Raw genomic sequence first — 21,695 nt, forward strand, 5'->3', positions numbered from 1 at the left:
ATGAAAGACTCCCATGCACACACCTTAATGAGGTATGCTATGCTAATTAGCCCACACAATCTGCCGTAATTATTTACCTTGCCAGAGAGGAAGTTAGGTGTTTGTCAGAGAATAAGATCTGTCTTAATGAACACATTCACTTTTAAGATGAGCTATAGATCAAAAAACATGAAAGAAAATCTTACAAAATATGTGTGTATAGAAATTAAATACATTTTGTTCACAGGCAGAATATCTAATTGTGGGTTGATCAATTCCACAAGTGGTTGTGATGAAGCCGCTGCCTCGATGAAGGTTGGGTTGAGGGGGGGGTGCTTCTCCAGGAAATTAATTCCCTACTAGTTGTGGCATGAGAAGACAGCTGTGTTGTCTCACCAAGACACATTTTCCTCTAATTAATGACTGAAAATAATAATGAACTCCACTAATTAGTGGAGTCAAGCTGCCTGCCGAGTGCAAAGGTGAGGCGGGATGAATAAGGACACAGCTGGAGATGCTTTGTCACGTTGGTTAGCAACCGTGACAAATAAAGCTTCTGGATGCCGGGCGGGACTACAACAACAACGATGCATCGGAACAGACAGAGGAAGTCATAGGATGATTGATCTGGTCTGTTGGAAGATTTTCAAGGGCATGTTGAGACAGAATCTTTTTTTTTTTTTGCTATTCGGTTTTTGTCCTCACACCGGCAGACACCCAGCGCCAGTCTGTCCTGTGCATCTTCAAATTACATTTCTCACATATGGAACATTTTGCCAAATTTCTTTCACCCTCTTCATCCCATGATTTAATCTTCATCCTCACCTCCCTCTCTCTCTCTCTCTCTCTGATGCATGCTGCAGTTGTGCAATGTTGCCTCAGCTGGAGGAAAATGACCTTGTCAGCTTGCTATTCCGTTCTCGTGGGAACACCAGCAAGTGATGGCAGAACATTCCAGATACTCTCTGCCAGGATTTAGTCATATCCAAGCAGATGTAGACGTGCATGAATTTGATTTTCCTTATTTTCTTTTACCGCTAATCACAGAACCAGCATCTTTTGTTTGCATATGTGCCTGTTTCCATCTCTGAGCCAATCAGGGGAGGACTGAACTGTCAATTCCCTCCGGGGTCACATCAGACATCATTCAGAGGTTTCCCTACTTCTTTGTCTCTGCCGCTTCCATGCGCAGTCTTCTGTCCAATGTACAGCGGCGATTTTCCAAATTATCCTCATCTCTCTCAATTCTGCAGCCAATCTCAGCATTGTGAAGAAAGCGGAGTGCTTTTGTGACAGAGGAGATTTATCAAAAGCACAACTTTGACGGATTTGCTGCAGTGTCTTGTGTCTGCACTTTTAGTTTGTGTGTTTGAGCCTCAGTATTAGCGCCCGTTTATGTTTCAGCCTCTGCATCCATGCAGCAGCCCGGTTCTCAGATCTGACATGACAAAGACAAACTGCCTCTAAAGGCAGAGTGGAAAGCTCTTCATCGATTTGCACATCACTGTCTTCATAGGGAGTGCCACTCCCGTGCCTTCTGCAGCTCTGGTGGAGTTTGTGTTGAAAGAAGCAGGTTGGAGGAACTTGGATTTGTACCGAGGTTTTTCTAAACTACATAAGAGTAATGTCAGAATATCCTGGTCTCTGTTACACCTGCAGAAAAAGCTCTCTTTTGATCTTTTGTGAAAGAGCAATACCAAATTGTCGAAGTGCTGCAGGAATGCTTAATATGCAATAAGACACTTTCTGCACTAGCAGAATCACTGAAAACTAAAATAGAATTTTTCTGTAATGTTTCGGATTTTAGAAAAACATGCGGCAACCGCAATGTCATTCCCGTGTGTAGGTAAGCGTTTCTGTAAGGAAGAGGCAGAGTCTATTTCTGTTTCTATTTTCTCCAGCTTGCTAAAAATAAGTCTATTTTGGACTGCAGGGGTCGCAACTGGCAGTCAAAGACGTCCGTCTGTCCACGTGCCGGCTGCACATTTTGTCCTGACCTTTCTGCTTTTGGCTGTCAGCCCAGGTTTTTCATCCTCCGTCCCTCCACCAATTAAACCATCTTTAAAGTTTGATCCCTTTTCATTCACTAGTTCATACCACGACAGCCGATGACAGTGTGTAACGCCACACATCATCATAGAATAAAAGTTGGGCCAAACACCCTGAGAGCAGGCATCTGGTCCCCTCAGCTGTCCTATACCCATCTGCCCCAAAGCTAGTAAAGAGGTCAGCATTTAAGCTTTACTTCTCTGTACAACCTCACATCAATGAAGTGAAGACCAAGAGATGATTGATTACAAATGTGTCATTTAGGTCTGTTATTGTTGAGGTTTTGGACAAAGTCGTTCAGTTTTCTTTGCTTTTAGTGACCCTAGACGAGGAATTCAAAAGTGACACATGATGTCTTAAGTACTTTTTCTTGCAGCGAGATGCACATCGAGGATAATAAAAGACGTTTCAGCAGGTGAACAGTTCTCATCCCATCCCAAAATCTGAACTGTGTTCCAGATCAGGCAGTGTACAAGTGAATAAAAAAAACTTACACATTAAACAAGAGTAATGTTTAAAAAAACAGAAGCTGCACCAGTTAGAAATAAATGGGGAATATATCTCGCATTTATTTTTCACACCTGCTGTGAAGCACAATCTGAAACTGGTAGCAGTCTAACAGGTAGAAGTTCTTCCCTGCTTCACTGTATGATGGGACATGATGCTTCCCAGGCGGGGGGGGGGGTAACACTGTCAGGTGTGGCGTACATCACCGGGTAGAGCCCTTGTCCTGGCAGCTCCCTGACAGCCTCACAACTTCAGATCAACACGGAAAATGAGTGGCGGGGAGGAGGAGGAGGCAGACAGGGCGACCTTCGTCTACCGTCGCCTGGTTCACTGTAACGAGAGATGGGGATGACGAGGAGGAAGAAATAAAGGAGCATGCTTGAGGTGTAGATTGGAGAATGACACCAAAGAAGCACATTCCTCTTTAGCGTCAAGTGCAAAGAAACTTTCTTGATGTCGGCGCCTTGAAGGAACCTGGAACATAAAGAAAATGAAGTTCAGGAGCGTGTCGGCGACTCACGATCATTCAAAGTTATAATGAGCCTTGAAGAACTTCCTTTTAACCTTGTACAGTTAAAGACATTATTGGGGACTTGTGTACTCATTCCAATCATTATTTGATCCCTCTCCCCCGTCCGATAACCATAAAATGCTCCATTAGTCCACTCCTACGGGAAGCTCGCTTATTAGATAGACCTGCTTTGACATTGGCAACAAGTCCGGTCACTCCCTAATGACGACCAATGTCGGAAAAAAGATGAAGCGTGACGAAACAGGCCAGGGCGGGCGCTGTCCGTGGAAAAGAAACTTTCACACGTCACCGAGACGTAATTGAATTTTCTCCCACTCTTATCGGCGTCTGTGACGGGATAGCATCACTCGACGTTCCAGTGGAACGCCAGTGGAAGCACGACGCCGGCTGCCTCCTGGCTTAGCTTTATTTATTTGTTGCCGTAGATTGAGCAGAATCTAACATTATTTTTCAACCCTTGCCTTGAAAGTAATTTCACCGATGAGGGGAGTCTGCTTGGGAGTAGGGAGGGTGTGTTCCTCTTTTGTGTGCCTGTGTGTGTGTGTTTGTGCGTCTGGAAACAATGACAGATAATGGAGAAGATGCCAAAGAGCGAATTGTGACGCCTGACGCCAGAGCCCGTCTCTTCTGCGTGGCTCTGTTGTTACGATAAACAACCTCCTCATTCCGTTTGTTTTTTTGTTTAAATCACGATTTAAAAATAAATAAATGATTTTGCAGGATTTGCAAATAATTGAAGATGATTATGTGATAATTACTCAGAAAGTCTTCATCTGGACTCCAGACAGTATGTTGGTGGTGGTGGCCGATGACTCTGCTGATGTGATGACAGCTGAAGCCTCATTGGCCAGTCTTAAACGATGACTTTAGGAAATGAATACGGAGCCTGTGTGGGATTGTCAGTGACATTATGTATGAGAATTAACTTTGGGTAATTGGAACATTGAATAAATGCCCCATAAATCTTACTAGCGTCCACGCTATTGCTAATAAGATGCAACATACGCTGCCTTCTTCTGTTACATCTCCTTCAAACTGAATCAGAGCATTCTGTTTCTACAGGGCAGCCTGACAGTACTGAAGGAAGCCACCTTCTCTTGCAGAGAGGAGTGTGAGAGCGATCATCAGCAGGATTCCAAAAGCTGCTGATACGAATGTCGGAAGCAGATTGATGTTTTTTTCATTTCTGGTGCACTGGCACTTTTTTAAGTCACATTATATTACTGCAGAGTGCAGTATAGTCGAGGAGATATTTGACCATGTTAATAATTTGTTTCATGGCGGATCGTAATTCATTTTAAACGTATTTAGACATTCACTAGTCATAAATACAGGAAGAAAGCAGGCATATTTAGCTCCTCATCTGGAGCTACTACCAACTGAATCACTATTTCAATAAAAAGCATGCTGCTTCACAATCTTCAACAGTCTCTTTCCATTTCGCTTTCCTACACTTGTCTATCGTCTGTTTGTTTTTGCTCAGGATCTCTTAGGCGATCGGATTCAGTACACTATTGATAATCCTCTGAGAACACATCCTTTTATCCCTCAAACAGAAAAGTCATTCCCTGGCGCGAGGGAGATTTCTCACTCGCAGCATTGTGTTCGATGTTAATATTTCAGCTGTCGCCCACCGACTCACTGAGCGATTTCATTTTCATTTTCCATGACACAGCTGAGAAGACATTTGGGGGGGGGGGGGGGGGAGGATATGTCTTTTTCTGGTTCGGAGAAAACCTCATCTTCTCGCTGTCCCATTCCGAGGAATGGAGTGCTGGATATTCTTAAGCAACTTCCAGCTCCCAACATAAATTTGACGGCTTGTTCCCTCTCACGCTGCCGGATGTCAGGAGACGCCTCTGACAACTCCCTTGGCCATGGGCTCCATTGGTTTTTTCCAATTTGACCAAATACACAATAACTAATGCTTTATTACCACTTGATGCTCCAATGTAGTGGTATCTTAACTTCCATTATTTGGATCTAGTCCTGGACAAGGATTTAACATCTAAATAGTTAGCTCAGACAAGCTGCTGGTTTTCATCAGCTAAAAAATAAAAGGTACTCCAGCTTTCATTATAACTTTTGACAGGCGCTGTCTAGCTACACTTACAGGCTATGAATAAAAAGCATTAACATATTTCTATCAGTGCCTTTGAAAGTTAAATGACAGATTTTAGGAGGATCCATTAGTTGCTAACATCCAAAAGCCAAGGCCCCCAAAAACATTATGATAAAATAAACTTGCTAATGCCAAGGGAAATTTGAGTGTCTTCCCACGTGACATCAAGCTCCTGTGATTTAAGGACATACTGCAGAGCGTTGGACATGAAACCCTCAAATCATCAAAAAAAAAAGAGACTATTGGGAAGCTTCCTGAGGATATTTTCAAAATTGTGAGAAAGGAAGATAGCCCACCCGAAATAAAGTGCCACATTATGGGTAATTAGCTTGTGAAATCACATGGGTGGGGGGTTGATGGCGGGTCGGCTCGAGTGAGATGAGGCAGCAGCTTGGTGCTTTCTCCAGGCATTACTTTTCTCGAACGTGCCCTTTTCTTTCTGTCTTTGTGTCAGGAGCCCACAAAAAGCTGCTTTTGCCACAGGGTATAAATATAGCAATGTAATTATATGTGTACTTATGTGTAACAAGCTTTGACTAAGAAGCAGGGAAGTAAGATTCAGCAATGACAACAGCAATCTAAAGCAGGCTTTACATACCTGCTGAAAAACACTGCACATGTTCCAGCAATAAAGCCCTTCAAACAACAAGTAATGAATTTGTTTTGGGGGGGGGATTTCCTATTACTGGAGAGGACGATACAACATAGGAGCGGTCACAATATCTGCCACCTTATCTCCTTAAATGATCTTAAATAACTTCTGTTGTACAGAGGCACTATAAGCTAAAAGACTGCAGTATCTTAAAGACAAGTATTGCATTCATAAACGCAGGAATAAATCCTTGTTCCATAGCCTGGATGCCAGATTCATTCAAAGAGCAAGCCGCATAAACCCAGCATCATATAAACTGTCCCAAGGTGACTATTTGTCAACGTTTTGGATATTTATTGCAGTTCACAATAATTTTAAATCATATAAAACATGTTGTGAATATTCAGTCTGGTGTTTCCAGCGAAAGATAATGTAGCATGTAAATCTATCACGTCTGTGCAGCATCACAGTTCAATTCGTGTGAATGCAGAAAAGCAAGTTTAAAACTTGTTTAGAAAGTGTTTCGGGAATTAGTAAGTAAAATGAGAAAGTAAAAATATGTAATAATCATACCATTGCTAACAGTGTTCCTTTTATCGAAGGGGTTTTATATGGCTTTATTTTGTGCATATTCACAAGGAATGGACTTTTGATTATACAACTCAAGTGTTTGGCCAAGTGGAAAAAGCGAAAATGATTGTCCAGGCAATTATTTCTTCTAAAAGAGGCATAATATAGCATTTTCAAAGAAAATAAGCAATGTTTGAGACATTCTATCACATTGAATGCCATTTTTTCCCCAAGTCGTAGTCATGAGAACTAGACTGTGCTTTAATGTCATTATATAGTTGCAGGATATCAACTATGTTATTTCCCAGGCTTCTGTCTCTTTCTCCTTCACTTTATATATTCCACTGATTCTCCATCCACTTTACTCACATCCTGGGGCATCGGCTTTTGAAGAGATCCAATGTGAAAACTTGTCATGCATATTTTACTAGCCCAACCTGTATTTATACCCTGAGATGTTTGCCTGTGGTTATAGTAGCGTGTCTATATACTCAAATTCAAGCAGTTTGTTTGCAAATCCTCCTTGTTCAAATATCCTTGTTCGCTTAAAATTCAACAAGATACAGTATATTAAAAAAAAGTCTAGACAGTGATGTAAAATAATGATAAAAAAAGATGTCTGACAGGTAAATTACAACAATCAATCAAACATGGTTTGGTTTGCAAATACAAATAGACAAAATAAACAACCTCATGTATTTTGTTTCACGACACAAAAAACACTCTGCCAATAAACAACATGAAATAATACATCATGGGAGATAAGATAATATAATAACTGGAAGTGTGCCTCAAAATTTAACAAATCAATTCACTTTATTTTTACAAACTTACACAAAACTGGACTCAACGATGCATAGCGCCACCTGCTGCTGTGGGGATTGAACTTGAACTTGATAATCTTTTAGTTTTATCACGAATATGTTGGGTCCTTTGTTAGACATGGCTGTCGGTGTTTGAAAACGCATTTCTTAATGGTGTTTTTGTAATTGCAATGCCGATTGTCAGAGAATCATGGCCCCTTGTAAGACATGCCTTGTTTGTTCACTCCATAATATTGAGACTGCTGCGACTAGTTGTGCAGCTTCAACTCAAACGACTCACCCTATGACACCGATCACTGTCCATCCATAAAACAAGTGCCTGCGTGGGCTTTTAATGAGAGACCAAAGACTGATGGTCTATTTTAGGAAACAAACTGGTTGACATTGATTAGCCATCCTCCTCAGCCAACTCCCCAGTGTCCGTAGTGTATGGATTACATATAAAAAAATAAAGAAATAAAAGCTCTTTCCTTTAATGCCACAGGTTTTCTCTTTCGCTCTCTTGGCCTCCTTCTCACTAAATAGTGCGATTTAATAGCCACGCAGTCCCGCTAAAGTGAGCACAATATCGATTTGCATCTCTCTAACCAATCCATCACTTCAGGATTGATCACATGAGGTGCACAGAGAGCACAAAGGGGACCCCCCCCCCCCTACCATGTACTGTATCACTGCATGTCTATTCAAGGTGAACATCTGAGGTTGGAATAAGCATTGCTGTGCCGTGGCAACCTTCAGCATATTTCATGTTCATATTTCAGTAAAATAAACCTGGATACAATTCTTCCTATATAGAAAGCATTTGATTCATGCTCACAAATAACTTCTTGTCCTTGAGGGGAGAAAAAAAACGCTCTATGTGAGTCATCCACTGCCTACGTCATAATTTATACATGCCATGGCTATATCGGTTAACCATTCTCCACTAAGGTTCAGATTCTACAGCCAGCTCTTCTGAAATGGGCTCTCAGTCCATTTCTGGACTTAGTTGTCTGCTGCTCTGCTCTGAAAGACTTTGCCACTTATTGGTGCGAGGGTACTGCAGATCTTTTCCACACCATTAGTTGAACCACTGTAAATGCATGTCTTATGATCGCGGGCAGTGTAGGAAAACAACTCAATATGACCTTGTGATTGTAGAGATTGGAGGATTTTTATCTAAATTTGAAGCCGTCATTGTGCATTTTAATAGCTTGAGCTTTCTTATCAGTGGTGAGGCTATCTGAAATACGCTGGAATGGAAATGATTTGCAGTCTCCGGAGAAACAGCAAGGGTGCGCCACTGAACTTGTGCCATTATCAGGGCAGTGCCGTTTTTGTTGCATCTGGGTTTTTCCTTCATTCTGTAAAGTGACATTGAAGACAATTAGCTGAAATACAGAAAGAGTATTTTTTGCAACTTGATCCTTGATAAACATTCCCAGCACTGTAACACAATGAACATGATGAAAGTCTGAATTCTCTGTTTTGCATGTGGCAGTAAGTCGTGTTTTTTGCTACTTGTAAAGACTGTAATGAGTTTTCAATCCACCTGGGTGATGTATTCATCAAATACACCCCGTACAATTACATCTACTGCAAGAAAAGTTTATTTATGCAGGATGCCGTGAGCTCCAGTTTGTCCTTGTCTTCACCCTGATGAACTGAAGGATTCCCCATCAGCCTTATGCCAAACAGAGAGTAGAAGCAGTATTGGAAGGAGCCTTTACTGAAGGGACAAGGCGACCAATCAATTCCTCTTTAGTTTGGATTTTGAGAGGCAAATAGAAAACAAGAAATGAATAGGATAAAAGCAAAAAAAGAAAGAATCTAACAAATAAAAGTACTTTCTTGAGCAGCCGCTTCTTCTGGGATCTCATTTGCCATGTATTCTGGTATGTAGTCCTCCATATAATGGCCCATTCAGAAACTCTTTGGCTGGGTTCCCCAGAGGATAGACCCTTCCATAGACTTCTGTGTACTTCCACAGTGATGATGCAGGTTAATGATCAAGGTTAATGAAAGTCAAAGCGGCCCATGGTGCCGAAGGGTTCACACCTGAAGCATGATAAGTGAACCTCCCGCATAAAGACACTGGCCTTCCTGTTCAGAGGCCGTCACCCAGCAGTCGCTGAGGTTTTATCAGTGTTTTACAACGGGTCACCCTTGGCCATGTTATTTTGATAAACAAACACATTTTTAACTGAGAAATAGCTGCGCTAAATCTGTTGTTTCATTTCTGGCATGCAGGCTGCAACATTCCTCATCCCTCACAGTGTCTCAGACACAGATACGACAGTTTGGAGGCGCCTCTGTTTGGACTAAGCCACCAGACTATCCTCTCAATAGCGACACATGTGAAGATGAGAAGTTGAGACAGGTGGAATCCAGGGATTTCCTCTGCCTTGTCAATCTTGTTGACACCTGGAACCGCTCAATCTCCTTACCTGGTGGAGGAGTGGCAGGAAGCAACGGTTGGACAGAGAATGTGACAGGGATAGATGAAATAAAATGAGCGCGACCCGCAGAGTGACGGACTCGGAGGCTGGAGCTGTTTAAGTTGTTTACAGTGACTAATGCTTCACATAAATATGCACGCATGCATAATTACGCTATCAGAAATACGTTCGCTCACATGGTGATCTATTTTAATGTGCCCCCTCATATATAATCCCTGAACACTTCTCTCACAGACTGTATAACCTTTTACTCATTCCCTTATAGGAGTTTAGATTTAAATCCACACGCAGGCTATTGCCCGCTGGATTATCTCTCAGCAGAACAAGTGTTAGACCACATTTATCGTCAGAACAATGAGTGGAATGACTGCGAGCAGAAGTGGCTAGGCTCACCTGCATCTGAGCGTCAAAGCAGCAGATTTTATTCCTCTATTCATTATTCATCACCTTTACAAGGTCTATTTTAGAAGCTGCAGACCCAGCTATATCAATGCTAAAGATGCTCTCTACTGCCACCTGTGATGAAAATGATAACTTGAAAGACCCAGTCAGGACTTTTATGCTTTGAACAAACTTTGTTTTAATCTCCTTTTTTTTGGGACAAGACCTTACTTTTGGACACACACACACACACACACACACACACAACATTTTACCAATGGCTTGCCTAATTGAAACCACACCAGTCCACACTGCAGAACCAGCGTTAATAACCACCGCACGTATGACTTCATGCACTTAGAAGCAACGCTATTGGTAGTCACAGACCAATAGGAATTAAGGCCCTCCTCGTTAAAATGGGAGCAAGGGCAATGAAGCACAAGGGGTGCGACATAGAAAGAGACTAGAAAAGAAGCTGACGCATTTTCTCACATTTTGGAAGGGAAACGTGAGAAAGGCTCTTGTTGGTTTTTGTGCATAGATCAAACAAAAACACAGATTCCTACCTTTCCTCTGTGGCCCATGTTGCACCCTGTAAGACTGCTATAGCCTAAAGTAATATAGATATTGTATTAAAATCACAGCTGTCTCCCTTGTGTGTGTGTGCGTGCACATGTTGGGTGTCACTTCTGGCTGTCAGCATTCTTGTTTTTCCACATTTTCTCTTCAGACGGTTTGTGAAATAAATGATATTTTTTTTAATCTTCTCCTCCATTGTGGTTTTGTCAGCTGTTTGTTGCTGTGTGTTTCGACAGCCTCACTGGTGTCACCGTCTGTCAGGGTCCAGACAGACAACAGATGTAGACAGAATAGAAGAGGTAGACAGATGAACTGGTCCTGCAGACAGAGATCATACAAAAAAAAAAGGGGTCAACTTCATACCACTAACCCAGACAGCCTGGAGAAGAGGTCAGAGCTCACCACGGATGCAGCAGCAACCTCACTCTGCGTTTTCTCCTCCTTTCTGCAGCGATGACCTTTCTCCGGACTCATCTTTGGGGGAGGAAGGGAAGGGAGGAGAGGGGAAGCAGCAGAGTGAGGTCGAATCACATCCGCAGCCCCAGAAACAGCAGCATGAGACTCAACCACAGACTCAGCCACCGCAGCTGCAGCCCCAGTCGGAGCCCCGACCACAGACCCCTGAAATCAAACCTCAGCCAGCGCCGGAACCTCAGCTTCAGTCTCAGCCGAAGACCGAGCCTGAGCCTCAACCTCAGCCTAAATCCGAGGGTCCCAGTGAGGAAACAGCAGCAGATGCCCCGAAACTCCGGTCACCTAGCGGAGAGGAGCAAGAGAAGACACAGTCTGAAGAAGTTACAGAGGCGAACAGAAAGCGAGAGGAGGCGCAGGCCGAACGGCGTGAGGCGGAGGCGACGCAGGAAGATGAGGAGGAAGAGGAAGGGGGAGGAGCAAAAGGAGGTGGGGCTGGAAGGAGAGCCAGCCTGCATCACACGGCATCTCCCTTGAGGGTGCATCGCAATGGGGCCGGTTCGCACTCTGCCACCTCCGACTATGAGCTCTCACTTGACCTCAAGAATAAGCAGGTAGGGTTGTGTTGGGGGGGGGTTGCTGTGTTGTCTGGGAGAGGGAAGCGCGTGGGCCTCAGGCCTGTGTGTGTCGTACATCTTGTGGTCTGACATGTTTGTGACGTTTAGGTTTCTGCTGAGAAGCAGTTTCGATTTGGGGCAAAAGATGAGATTCTTATTCCCGGCTGTTTGTCGCATTGATCGTTATTGGCACTTCTTGATCAGCTAATCACAAAGCATCGTTGCCATTCGCCATGCCATCATTTCACTGACATACGTTTCACATTGTTCATTGATTTCCATGCATTTCACAGTCGTGTTGAAATGTAAACATAGATTGATTCATGCGTATTGATTCTTATTTCCAGGTCTTTAACGCACTGCATTATTTTTGACAGGGATGCACCCATTGGGGTAAAATAAAGAATATGTGAAAACAAGTTGGGTCTGCATGAATGAAGAGCGTTTTAATTTTGCTTTTCTTTAAGTGATACTCAAATGGTGGAAAATCCCTGCGTTTCCATGGTGAACGCGTGCAGTCTGTTCTCCTCTTAACGCAGCCAATTACGTGAATTTTGTTCAACTGATATGTTCTGAGCTGTGACTGCACTCAAACTTGTATTTACCATGTTCTTGTGTCTGTGTTCTGACCATGCCGTTTGTCAGGGTGTGGGACGTCATTGCATAATCATCTCCATTTCCAGACCCATCAGGCACCCGCCATCTGTTTTCATTATCATCCATCCTCCCAACATCCTTCGACCAGGTAAGGCAGCACGGTTTGTGGTCCAGGTTGTGGAGCTCCTGGAGGGGTTTTAACAAAGCTCTAGTCTAAAAGGCGGCGTCTTACATCAGTTTACTCATTGCAAACCAAACACAAAAATATTTGTACGGTATGATGTTTTTTGGCTGGTGGAGAGTGAGAAACAGAGATGCGCCTTAATTGCACTGAAATGCATTATGGTACACATCGTTGTTGTTTTTTTGGAGTTTGACCGAGCATTCTCATGTGAGCCCCTCACTTATCGAAGCGTTGTACCCCTTTTCAATTTTAACAAAGAAATGCAAAGAAAAATCCCCAATCTCCAGCATCTGAATAATAAAGAGTTGTAATTTTCTGATTTTTTTTAGTGTTGTAAATTGACCAGCTTTGTATATTAGTTTCAGTTGGATACAACGAGACATTTAAAACCTGAACGCTGGGAATCTGCATTTTACAGCACATTAACTGATGTCGGCATTTGCGATTGTCAGGGCACCTTGCATTAAGATAATTACATTCAGAGGTGACTGTCAGTATTTGTTTAAATTCAGTGAAGGACAAGAGAAAACACAACTGCAAGATTAGCTCCCAAAGCATTACCGTGGCGGTCTATTAAAATCAATCCTCAAAGCGATTGGCCACTGGAACTAATGTTCTTGCATTAGGCGATTACTTTATGTCACCTCAATTTCCAGTCTTTTTTGAATTAGCTTCCCAATTCAAGATTAAAGGTTATTTAGCCTGTGTCATTTTCACTCCTTTAATCTCACATCTGAAAGTCTCTCCATTCCACTATCTCCCTGTCAACACTGCCAGATCAGCTGCATTGATCTCCTATCTGTACAGTTGGGGCGGAGGGGGTTGATGCATCAGCAGATCAATGTGAGTGTAATTGGATCTGCTGGGCGATTCCTCGATTGATAGGGGGGAAAAAAAGCTTATCATGAAGTATTGGAGGATTGACTTACTTCACTTCAACTGGTTTTCTGTAATCTTTAAATTTGGTCAAAATTTAAAATGTTAACTTGAAATGTTATATTTTAAAGCATTAATTTAAAACAAGGTGTTAATTTCATACCAAGGGAAAGTCTGTGCATCACAAGTGTGTAATTTAGAAGCAAGTAATTTAGAAAAAAAATTGGAAATCAAAATGTTTGTAATTTTTTACATTGGCTCATTAATTTGCAAAACCAAATTCATTAAGAGTCTCTGAATAGAACATGACTAAAATTACAGCATCGTCTCCACTTTGTAGATAACAAACCTCCAGTCTGGCAGTTCTTATAGTTTAACATGAATATTTAATAGCTTGTAGGGATAAGATAAAAATAAAATAAAAATAAGGTATGGAAATATATTTCTACACATTTTTGAATACGAATAATTAAATGCGATCTATCCATCTAAATGTAATATCCATATAATAAGATTCAAATCTTCAGTTCAATTATAAATGAATTCATCACTAATTTTTCAATATGTTCTATTGTCTTATATGAAGGAATTGGTTCAATAGGTCACTGCTGGGACGAGTGAAAATATATCTTCACAGTTTTAGTCTGATGAGACTCCAGGGTTCATGTCATCTAGTTTCTCTCTGCGCCAGCGTGACTTTGGTCAAGGATAAATCAGCTTAACGGATCGCCATCTTCTGACGATATCAAGTTGTTCATTGTCATCCTCGTCCTGTAATACATTCAGCATTAGTTGTGTCCCAGTTTTTTCCGTTATATAATCATCCCACTAATCATGCAGATGTATCTGTGCAGAAAGACAGTGTGCATGAGTAGGAAAACCAATAATCACAGTTTTGCATTTTGCCCCTCACTTCTGCTCACGATGGGATCTGCTTTGTCAGGCACCGGGGTTAAGTAGGGAGGTGATTAGAGGAGATGAGAACCAGGCGTCTTGGCGGCGCGATCAGCCAAACCACCCTCAGCTGTGCACACTGCCAGAAAGAACAGGCAGAACAATTAGAACAGTCAGCAATGGCAACAATGTCGAACCATAACATCAACCCCAATGTGAACTTATAGTCTCTGTCAAACTTTCATGCACTGATAATTGTAGTCCTAACCATTCTTGAAATAAGTCTACTGCTAAACTGAATCACACGTGCAAGATTGAAGCATAAATGTATTTAATTAACATGAAATGAAAAATGGGAAACATAAGGGTAGATAATAAAGAGTGCACCTAAGGCCACAGCGTCACGCCTCCTTGAACGCCAATGAATAAAAGTACGTCTTCAGTCTCTTTTTCAGACGGGCATTGAAGGGGACGGCCTGATGTACAGGCGGTAATTTGTTCCACAGTCTTAGTGCCGTGACAGAGAAGGCTCTACCCCCTCTGAGCTTCCGCTTGGACCACAGAGAACATCATCCTGTCCCAGCTTCTCCTGGTGGCCAAAATGGCAAAGGCGTATCAAATACGCACCCCGATTAAGCAACCGACGTGACCCAAATGCTTTATTCACCATCCCATCATCGCTTATGCGGCGAGGAAAAGCAAACAAGCCAGACTGCCACATTTAATCAAGGCAGCCATGCTAATGGTCCTTTCTCACACTCAAGGGCGCCTGTCCTCCAGTGGAACTTTGTGTAGAATGTCGTCTGATGAGGGGACACTTTAATGACTAATGAGCTCAGTTATTTCAAATCTGCAACCGATTAAAAAAGACTCTTGCTTTTGGAGCACAGCCATGTTGATAGGGCTCATAATTCAAAGAGGGCATACGTCGTAGTCAAAGAACAATCCAGGATACAAAGTCGCTGAATATTCAGGTGGAGTTTGACCTGTCTGAAAGACGCTGACGAGAGGTTAGCATTAGCGGATACAGTATAGGGCTCCGAACCAGCCTCCTATTCAGCAGCTACCTTAGTATTCTCACTACGTCTCACTTTACTTGCAGAGACTCTGCAGTGAAATGTAAATGGAGCAGATAAGATGGATTTCCAGTGTCATTCCACTTTTCTAAAGAGCTTTGAATGTGATTCCATTTCTGCAATGACAACGGCAGAGGCTGCATCTGGTTGAACTAACCACTTATCGCAGATTGCAAAAACCTAGAGGCATTACAGAATATAAAGAGATGCCAGTTGGGTCAAAAAAAATAAAAATAGCAGCAGCTCAAGGTCACGTTTTGAACCTCGGCTATGCGACATTTCAATGCTTTCCATTTGCATATGGGCATGCATGAGCGATATAAGTTAATCCACAAGAGCACAATAGCCTGATGCTCATGGAAAGCTTCTGACCGAGTCAGGGAACAACAAAGATTTTAATTTCTGGGAAATGCAATGCAATGCTTATTTTCGAAACGCATTTTATATGCGGCGTATGTAGAACGTGTTCATTTATTTGGAAAATCATCACTGTCATTGTTCTTTCAAAGCTGTGTCCTCCTCCACACTCATGCCCTTGATAAAGTTAGACACAGGATTATATTTGACGATTTTAGCCCGCATAAAAGGGATTGCAGAGCGACTCTGGAAGATAAGAGCTCCTTCTCGGCACTTCCACAGATACCCACACCCTGATTGTTCTGGGAAGCTCAAAGAGGTTTCATCAAGTGTTTGAGCTGCCGCCAGACGAGGATGGCGATATTACATATCTATAGCCATTTCCCACAGCATTTGAGCAATGTTTCACAGGCACCATTAACGGCTTGTTCGATGTCAGTTGTCTGGAGGATCTCTATGGAATTCTGAGTCTTCCATTTGCTGAGGAAATGAGAACTCTGCACCAAATGCCATGAGTCAGCCTTTCCTGTGTTCGTGATTTCAAACCTTGGCGGTGCCCTAACTGCGCACATAGTTTCATTAGAGGCGTTAAGAAGTCAGCCTGGAAAGAAGAATTACTGAGCAATCTAAGGATGTCATTTGGATTGACTTGACTTCATACAGCTGCTTTTCCGCCCCTTGGATTTTTGATTATTTACATTCATCACCATCCATCTCAGTCATTTCACCTTCATTCCACTTGACTTTTCATGTTGCTATTCAACGGGCTTAAAATAAAGGAACATTTGAAATTTGTCATTGGGAATGTTTCTGTATTTTCTGTTTAATATACAAATTCTAATCAGCTACTTTGGAGCCCCAACGGTTCTGTTTTTGCTACTATTTGTAAATTCTTATGCATTCTGAAACAGAGATTGCAGCAATTAACCCCCCCCTCTGTCTTTCTGTCATCCGTTTTGTAGATCGAAATGTTAGAGCTCAAATACGGCGGACACCTCATCTCCCGCCGCGCCGCCTGCAAGATCCAAACGGCCTTCCGCCAGTACCAGCTCAGCAAGAACTTTGAGAAGATCCGCAATTCGCTGCTCGAGAGTCGTCTTCCTCGACGTATTTCCTTGCGCAAGGTTCGTGTGCACAACACAGAAGGCTTCTCAGCTGAACGGGCCCTGGCAGAAGGCTGTAACTTGGCTGGCATCCCGTTGGTGCGCTCGCCATCCCTGCCGACCACGGTCGGTGGCACCCTGACTGACCTAGAAGACTCTTTCACCGAGCAGGTACAGTCACTGGCAAAGTCCATCGACGATGCACTGAGCAACTGGAGCCTGAAGACCATGTGTTCGCTGCAAGAAGGTGGCACGTATCAGTTCAGTGCCGACTCCTTTGGTGCAGCGGCACCAGGAGTGGCGGCCGGAGGAGAAGCAGGCCGCGTGGGCGAGTCGACTGTTCCTCAAGCCCCAGTGGACCCAAGTGACCTGTCGAAAAGTGCAAGTAAGCTAATGATGGCATTCCGGGATGTGACTGTGCAGTTTGACAGCCAGAACTTCCGTGTTTCCTCCTCGGTCATGGAGTCCTCCACTTCCGTTACCCTCGGCAGCTGCGTCCAGCAACAAGGAGCCTACACGACATCCACAACAAACTCTTCAACGCCTTCTATTTACTCGCTCCCCACACAAGAACCCCCTCCTCCTCCCTCCGGGTTCCCAGCTGATTACATAGACCCCCCGCCACCCCCACAAGAGCCTCCACCACCCCCAGAATCAAATCTAGAAGATGACCAGGACATTGAATTCCCTGCTCCTCCTCCGAGTGAAGAAGATCTGGTGGAGGAGGATCAACCTTCCCAAACCCCACTAGATAGAATGGCTGCCCCTCAATGCAGAGGAGGAGAAGAAGCTGTGTTGGTAGCAACTCCTTCCAGGGGTCCTCCTTATGTCCCTCCGCCACAGGGGGCTGTACTGCTGGGGGGCGCCCCCATGGTTGACCCACTGGAGGTCAATAGATGTGGCTCAGAGACAGCCGACAACAGCTCAGAGCAGATGAGCAGCAGCAGCACCTCGACGGAGGCGCGGTCCACGTCTGAAGCGTCGTCTAAGGAAGCGCTGCAGGCCATGATCCTCAGCCTGCCGCGCTACCACTGCGAGAACCCCGCGAGCTGTAAATCCCCCACGCTGTCCACTGACGTCATGCGGAAACGCCTCTACAGAATCGGTCTCAACCTCTTCAATGTGTGAGTGGCCACAGAGCTTTCGTTCTTCCGTGTTCAGGGAGTTGTAATTTGGTTTCTAACAATTACAACAAAAAAATGTAATTCAACTCGTATCCATATATTCTGGCTTCTATTTTCCATTTTATTTACTAGATTGTAAATGATGGCCGAGTTTTGGATATTTCCAGCTAACTCATTTGCAAACGAACGCTTGCGAAAAGTCCCCTCAAATAGACTTGGTATAGATCAAACTTTTAAAGCCACATGTCCCCCACAAAAGGTCGGCATGTAAATGTAAATTAACCGCGTTGTTTTGCTCAGCTAACAAACTAACTTAACTTAACTAACCTCCAATGGCGCCACTAATAATGATTGCAGCTAAAGTCGGAATCGGAAATCGAACTGTTTAATTTATTCCATGAACTTGTTTTCTGACCATTTTTTGGCTTTTGGAAGGAAAAAAACAACATAATGATCCAAATTCTGAAAATGACAAGTATTGCTCTTTTTAAAAGCCCAAAGCACACTGCTGAAAATATGGACAGATCCCAAACATGACAGTGCCAAGTTATGATTGCTAAACTGAGATTGGGTTGTCTTTGCTTTAGTTCATGAGTTTAGCCAAAAAGTGTTGGAGGAATCCTCCATGTGTTACACTAAAACTCTAGAAGACCTCGATGGTGCAAATACGGACATCAGGTAAGACACGACTCTAAAAGTGCGTTTCCCATGCCAGTAACCCAGGTCATATACTTCGCGACTGGTAACCAGTAAAGTCACCAAAGCACCTTCAAGGCTTCACAGATATCCCACCACAAGATATGTGTTGTTGAAAGCTTACTTGCTTTTGGCTGCTTTTCATTCTCTGTGCGTTCAGTTCCTCTCCTGCTGCTTAGTGAAGAGTGGCAAAGTCAAAGCCTGATAAGCGTGCTGCACCTGTCTGCAGCACGTCTCCATGGCACTGAGAGACCGGGAGAAATGCCATTTCATTTCACCGATGCTATCGCTCCAGGGACGGCTCAAGATGAACTTCTGCGAAACAGGGGGCCCGTGATGTATGACGTGACTTGTCAGTCAAACCTTTTGCGACATTATGATGTCATTTCATTCGAATCGATAAAGTGAGTGAAATATATTTAAAGGAGCTAACTTTAAATGGTTTCCTGCTCAAAGCACTTTCTGGTTTTGGAACTGTTTGTACCCACGTAGCACCTGATAATGTGCTCAGCGGCCAACAGCCCCCTTTGAAGAAATCTTTAATTACATAGTGGGTTTTCCATATGCTCCATTAGCTTCCCACCCTGGAGGACCAAAACAACCCACGTATGCGAACATAGGTATATATGCAGTCACTCACACAAACAGCATTGCAAGTTGGGCTTAACTAACGAATAAGTAGCTTGTAATTGGAATATATGAGGGTTGAATTCATATAATTATGGCAATGATCCACAAAGCCTGAAATTCTTCATTAGTCATTCTGCTGAGAGTCTTGAATGTGATTAAAAGCTCCTCCAGCACTGTGTGAACTGACACTCTGGGAACCGGAATGAAATTTTAGTCAATTTTTATTTATTTTTTTGGTCCCTAAATCCCATCAACCATCTCTATATCCATGCTTTTCAAAATATATTGCAGTGACACAAAAATGTACCAAACCATGACATTAGCTTCTTGAGCATGTCCACTTGGATAATGCTACTCTAAACCACATCTAGAGGGACGGAGAAAGACCAGTTGCAGCATTTACCTGTTTGTTCGGGTTGCTTTTGAAACACTCAGCTGCTCTTTATGTGCATATAGCTTCCAAGGGGAAGTCAGACTGTCCTCATTAGTGATGACATGAGTTCAATCAAAGTTTCGAGTTTGCTCATAGGTTTCCAAACATCTTGGCAGATATTGTCAGCAAACGACTGGTCTCGTAGTCTTTTTCGAACCCCGCTTCTCATTCCCTTGATTAAAATACCTTGAAAGATAAGCTGACTTTTAATAAATTGATGACAAGGAAAGAGGGAGGCAGAATGAGGAGTAGGGAGAAACTCATCGAGCCAGAAGCTTATTAGTTCCACCAGTTCATATCCTCCCTGTAATACCTGCGCCATCGTTTGCTTTGCATTTTAAACAGAGCTGTTTGCTTGAAGCTAAAACTTGGATATTGCTTCATCACGTCAACAACAACAACACGAAGCTCACACATGTGCCCACGCTTGGGTAAGGTTAGGTGCAAGCATTCGGTCCACGTGCCACTGTAGCATGAAGGGGTGAGAAAAACAAAAGAGGAAGTCAACTGAAGTGAGGTTTTTGTGTGTGTGTGTGTGTGTGTGCATCTGCCTGTACAAGAATAAAAAAAAAAGAAGAAGAGAGAGATGAATCAAAAGGCAACAGCACGAAAAAAAGGAGCTGAAAGCGGCACGAAAAGATGGAGGGGTTGAGAGAGAACTCTTGATAAAGTTTCCACCTTGAGTGTGGCTGGAATGACAATGACTCCATGCAGTACAGGGAGGGAGAATGCATCAAGGACAAGAGCTGCTGCTAAACATCCAGCAGGGGAGGGGGGCGGAAAGGCAAGGATGTCAGCAGGTGTGACGCCAATGATAGATAGTCTGGCAAGGTTTACATTTTTGTGTACGGGTGGCTTTTCCGTTTTACACAACTGTGTTAGACAAATCTCTGCAATCTCGAGTCGCAAAAGGTCAGTGATTTCCCGGCCTCCGTTAAAATGGAGCACGAAATAAATAGAAGAGACGTGCATAAGGTGATAGATTGTGACGCTACACTTGAAGAGGCAGACAGATCTGAACTGCTTCCGCTAGTCGACGTGCACACAGAGCTTTTCTGCATTAACATTCCACGGCACATAATTAAAGACTCTGAATTCCAGATGGAAAACAGAGGCAGCGTTTCTATTGTGCATAGAAAGATCGTGGCGAATCTTAAACAAGTAAATACATTTTGAACATGTTGACAGAGGTGCTCGTATGACAGGACTCTGGGTGTAAATCTGACACACAAAAAAGATGGCAGACAGAAAAATTGCTAACCTGAGCAAGACGGCTGCCATGGCATTATTTTCTTGCCTGTCGGGGAATGGATACTTGACGGACAGGAGCAGCAGCGTTCAGCAGAGTTCATGTTGGTGTAATGATTTGGGGCTTTGAAGCGTTTACTGACTTGTATTACACACTCAGGAAATTGCACAGGGCCGATAACCAGCCATCAATCCAACCCTAATTGGCACAGAAACAGAAATGTGTGCATCTGGAGGAACAGGCAGCGTGCTGTGCCGACACTCAAACACCTGTAAAGGTCATAAAACGGCCCCACCGCCGCGACGCACATGTACAATACACCTGAACATAGGAAGGTGCTGAAAGGGGGTCGAGTACTTCTGATCGGGCGTGAGTCAAAGATAAAAAATTGCCTATTTGCAAAAAGCATGTGTGAAGGACACAGATGGCCAGGGGCCAGGGCATTCTATCGCTTTAGCATGACATCTGGGTCCCGCCTGGCACTGTCTCGCATTCCCTCTCTTTGATCTGTCTCTGTCTTCGGTGTGTCTTTGTGTTGTGCTTTTCTCTTCTCATACTTCAGCCACTTCTATAGCTTCGTCTGCAAATCGCCTGTTCCGTCGGCACGCTCTCCTACTCAAACAGCAAATGTGAGCTCGTCCACGTCCTCCAAATGAGTCGTGAGAGCTTCACAAGAGCATTTAGAGTGTTTTCCGAGCTGCCGTCATCAAAGTCAGTGTGAGTTTACTAGCAAATGCAAGTGGTTTCAAATCAACTGCAGGCAACCTTGGCTACCAAGAAACAATTATTGCACACCATGTCTTTTGCATATTGTTGATTCTGAGCATAAATCTTCTGTTTTCTGCTCATCACAACTATTTTATGGCTCTGCAGCA

General features: G+C 43.4%; 1 protein-coding gene across 1 annotated transcript in view; it reads left to right on the forward strand.

The window, feature by feature from the left end:
• iqsec3a (IQ motif and Sec7 domain ArfGEF 3a) overlaps nt 1-21,695 on the forward strand; it is a 52,674-nt gene that overhangs the window by 13,295 nt on the left and 17,684 nt on the right. The window contains exons 3-4 of the mRNA XM_068755234.1: nt 11,025-11,598; nt 16,548-17,812. Coding sequence (XP_068611335.1) covers nt 11,025-11,598; nt 16,548-17,812 — 1,839 coding nt within the window. The remainder of the gene's footprint in view (nt 1-11,024; nt 11,599-16,547; nt 17,813-21,695) is intronic.

The sequence above is a fragment of the Brachionichthys hirsutus genome, chromosome 22 (genome assembly GCF_040956055.1).
Source record: "Brachionichthys hirsutus isolate HB-005 chromosome 22, CSIRO-AGI_Bhir_v1, whole genome shotgun sequence".
Classification (NCBI taxonomy): Eukaryota; Metazoa; Chordata; class Actinopteri; order Lophiiformes; family Brachionichthyidae; genus Brachionichthys; species Brachionichthys hirsutus.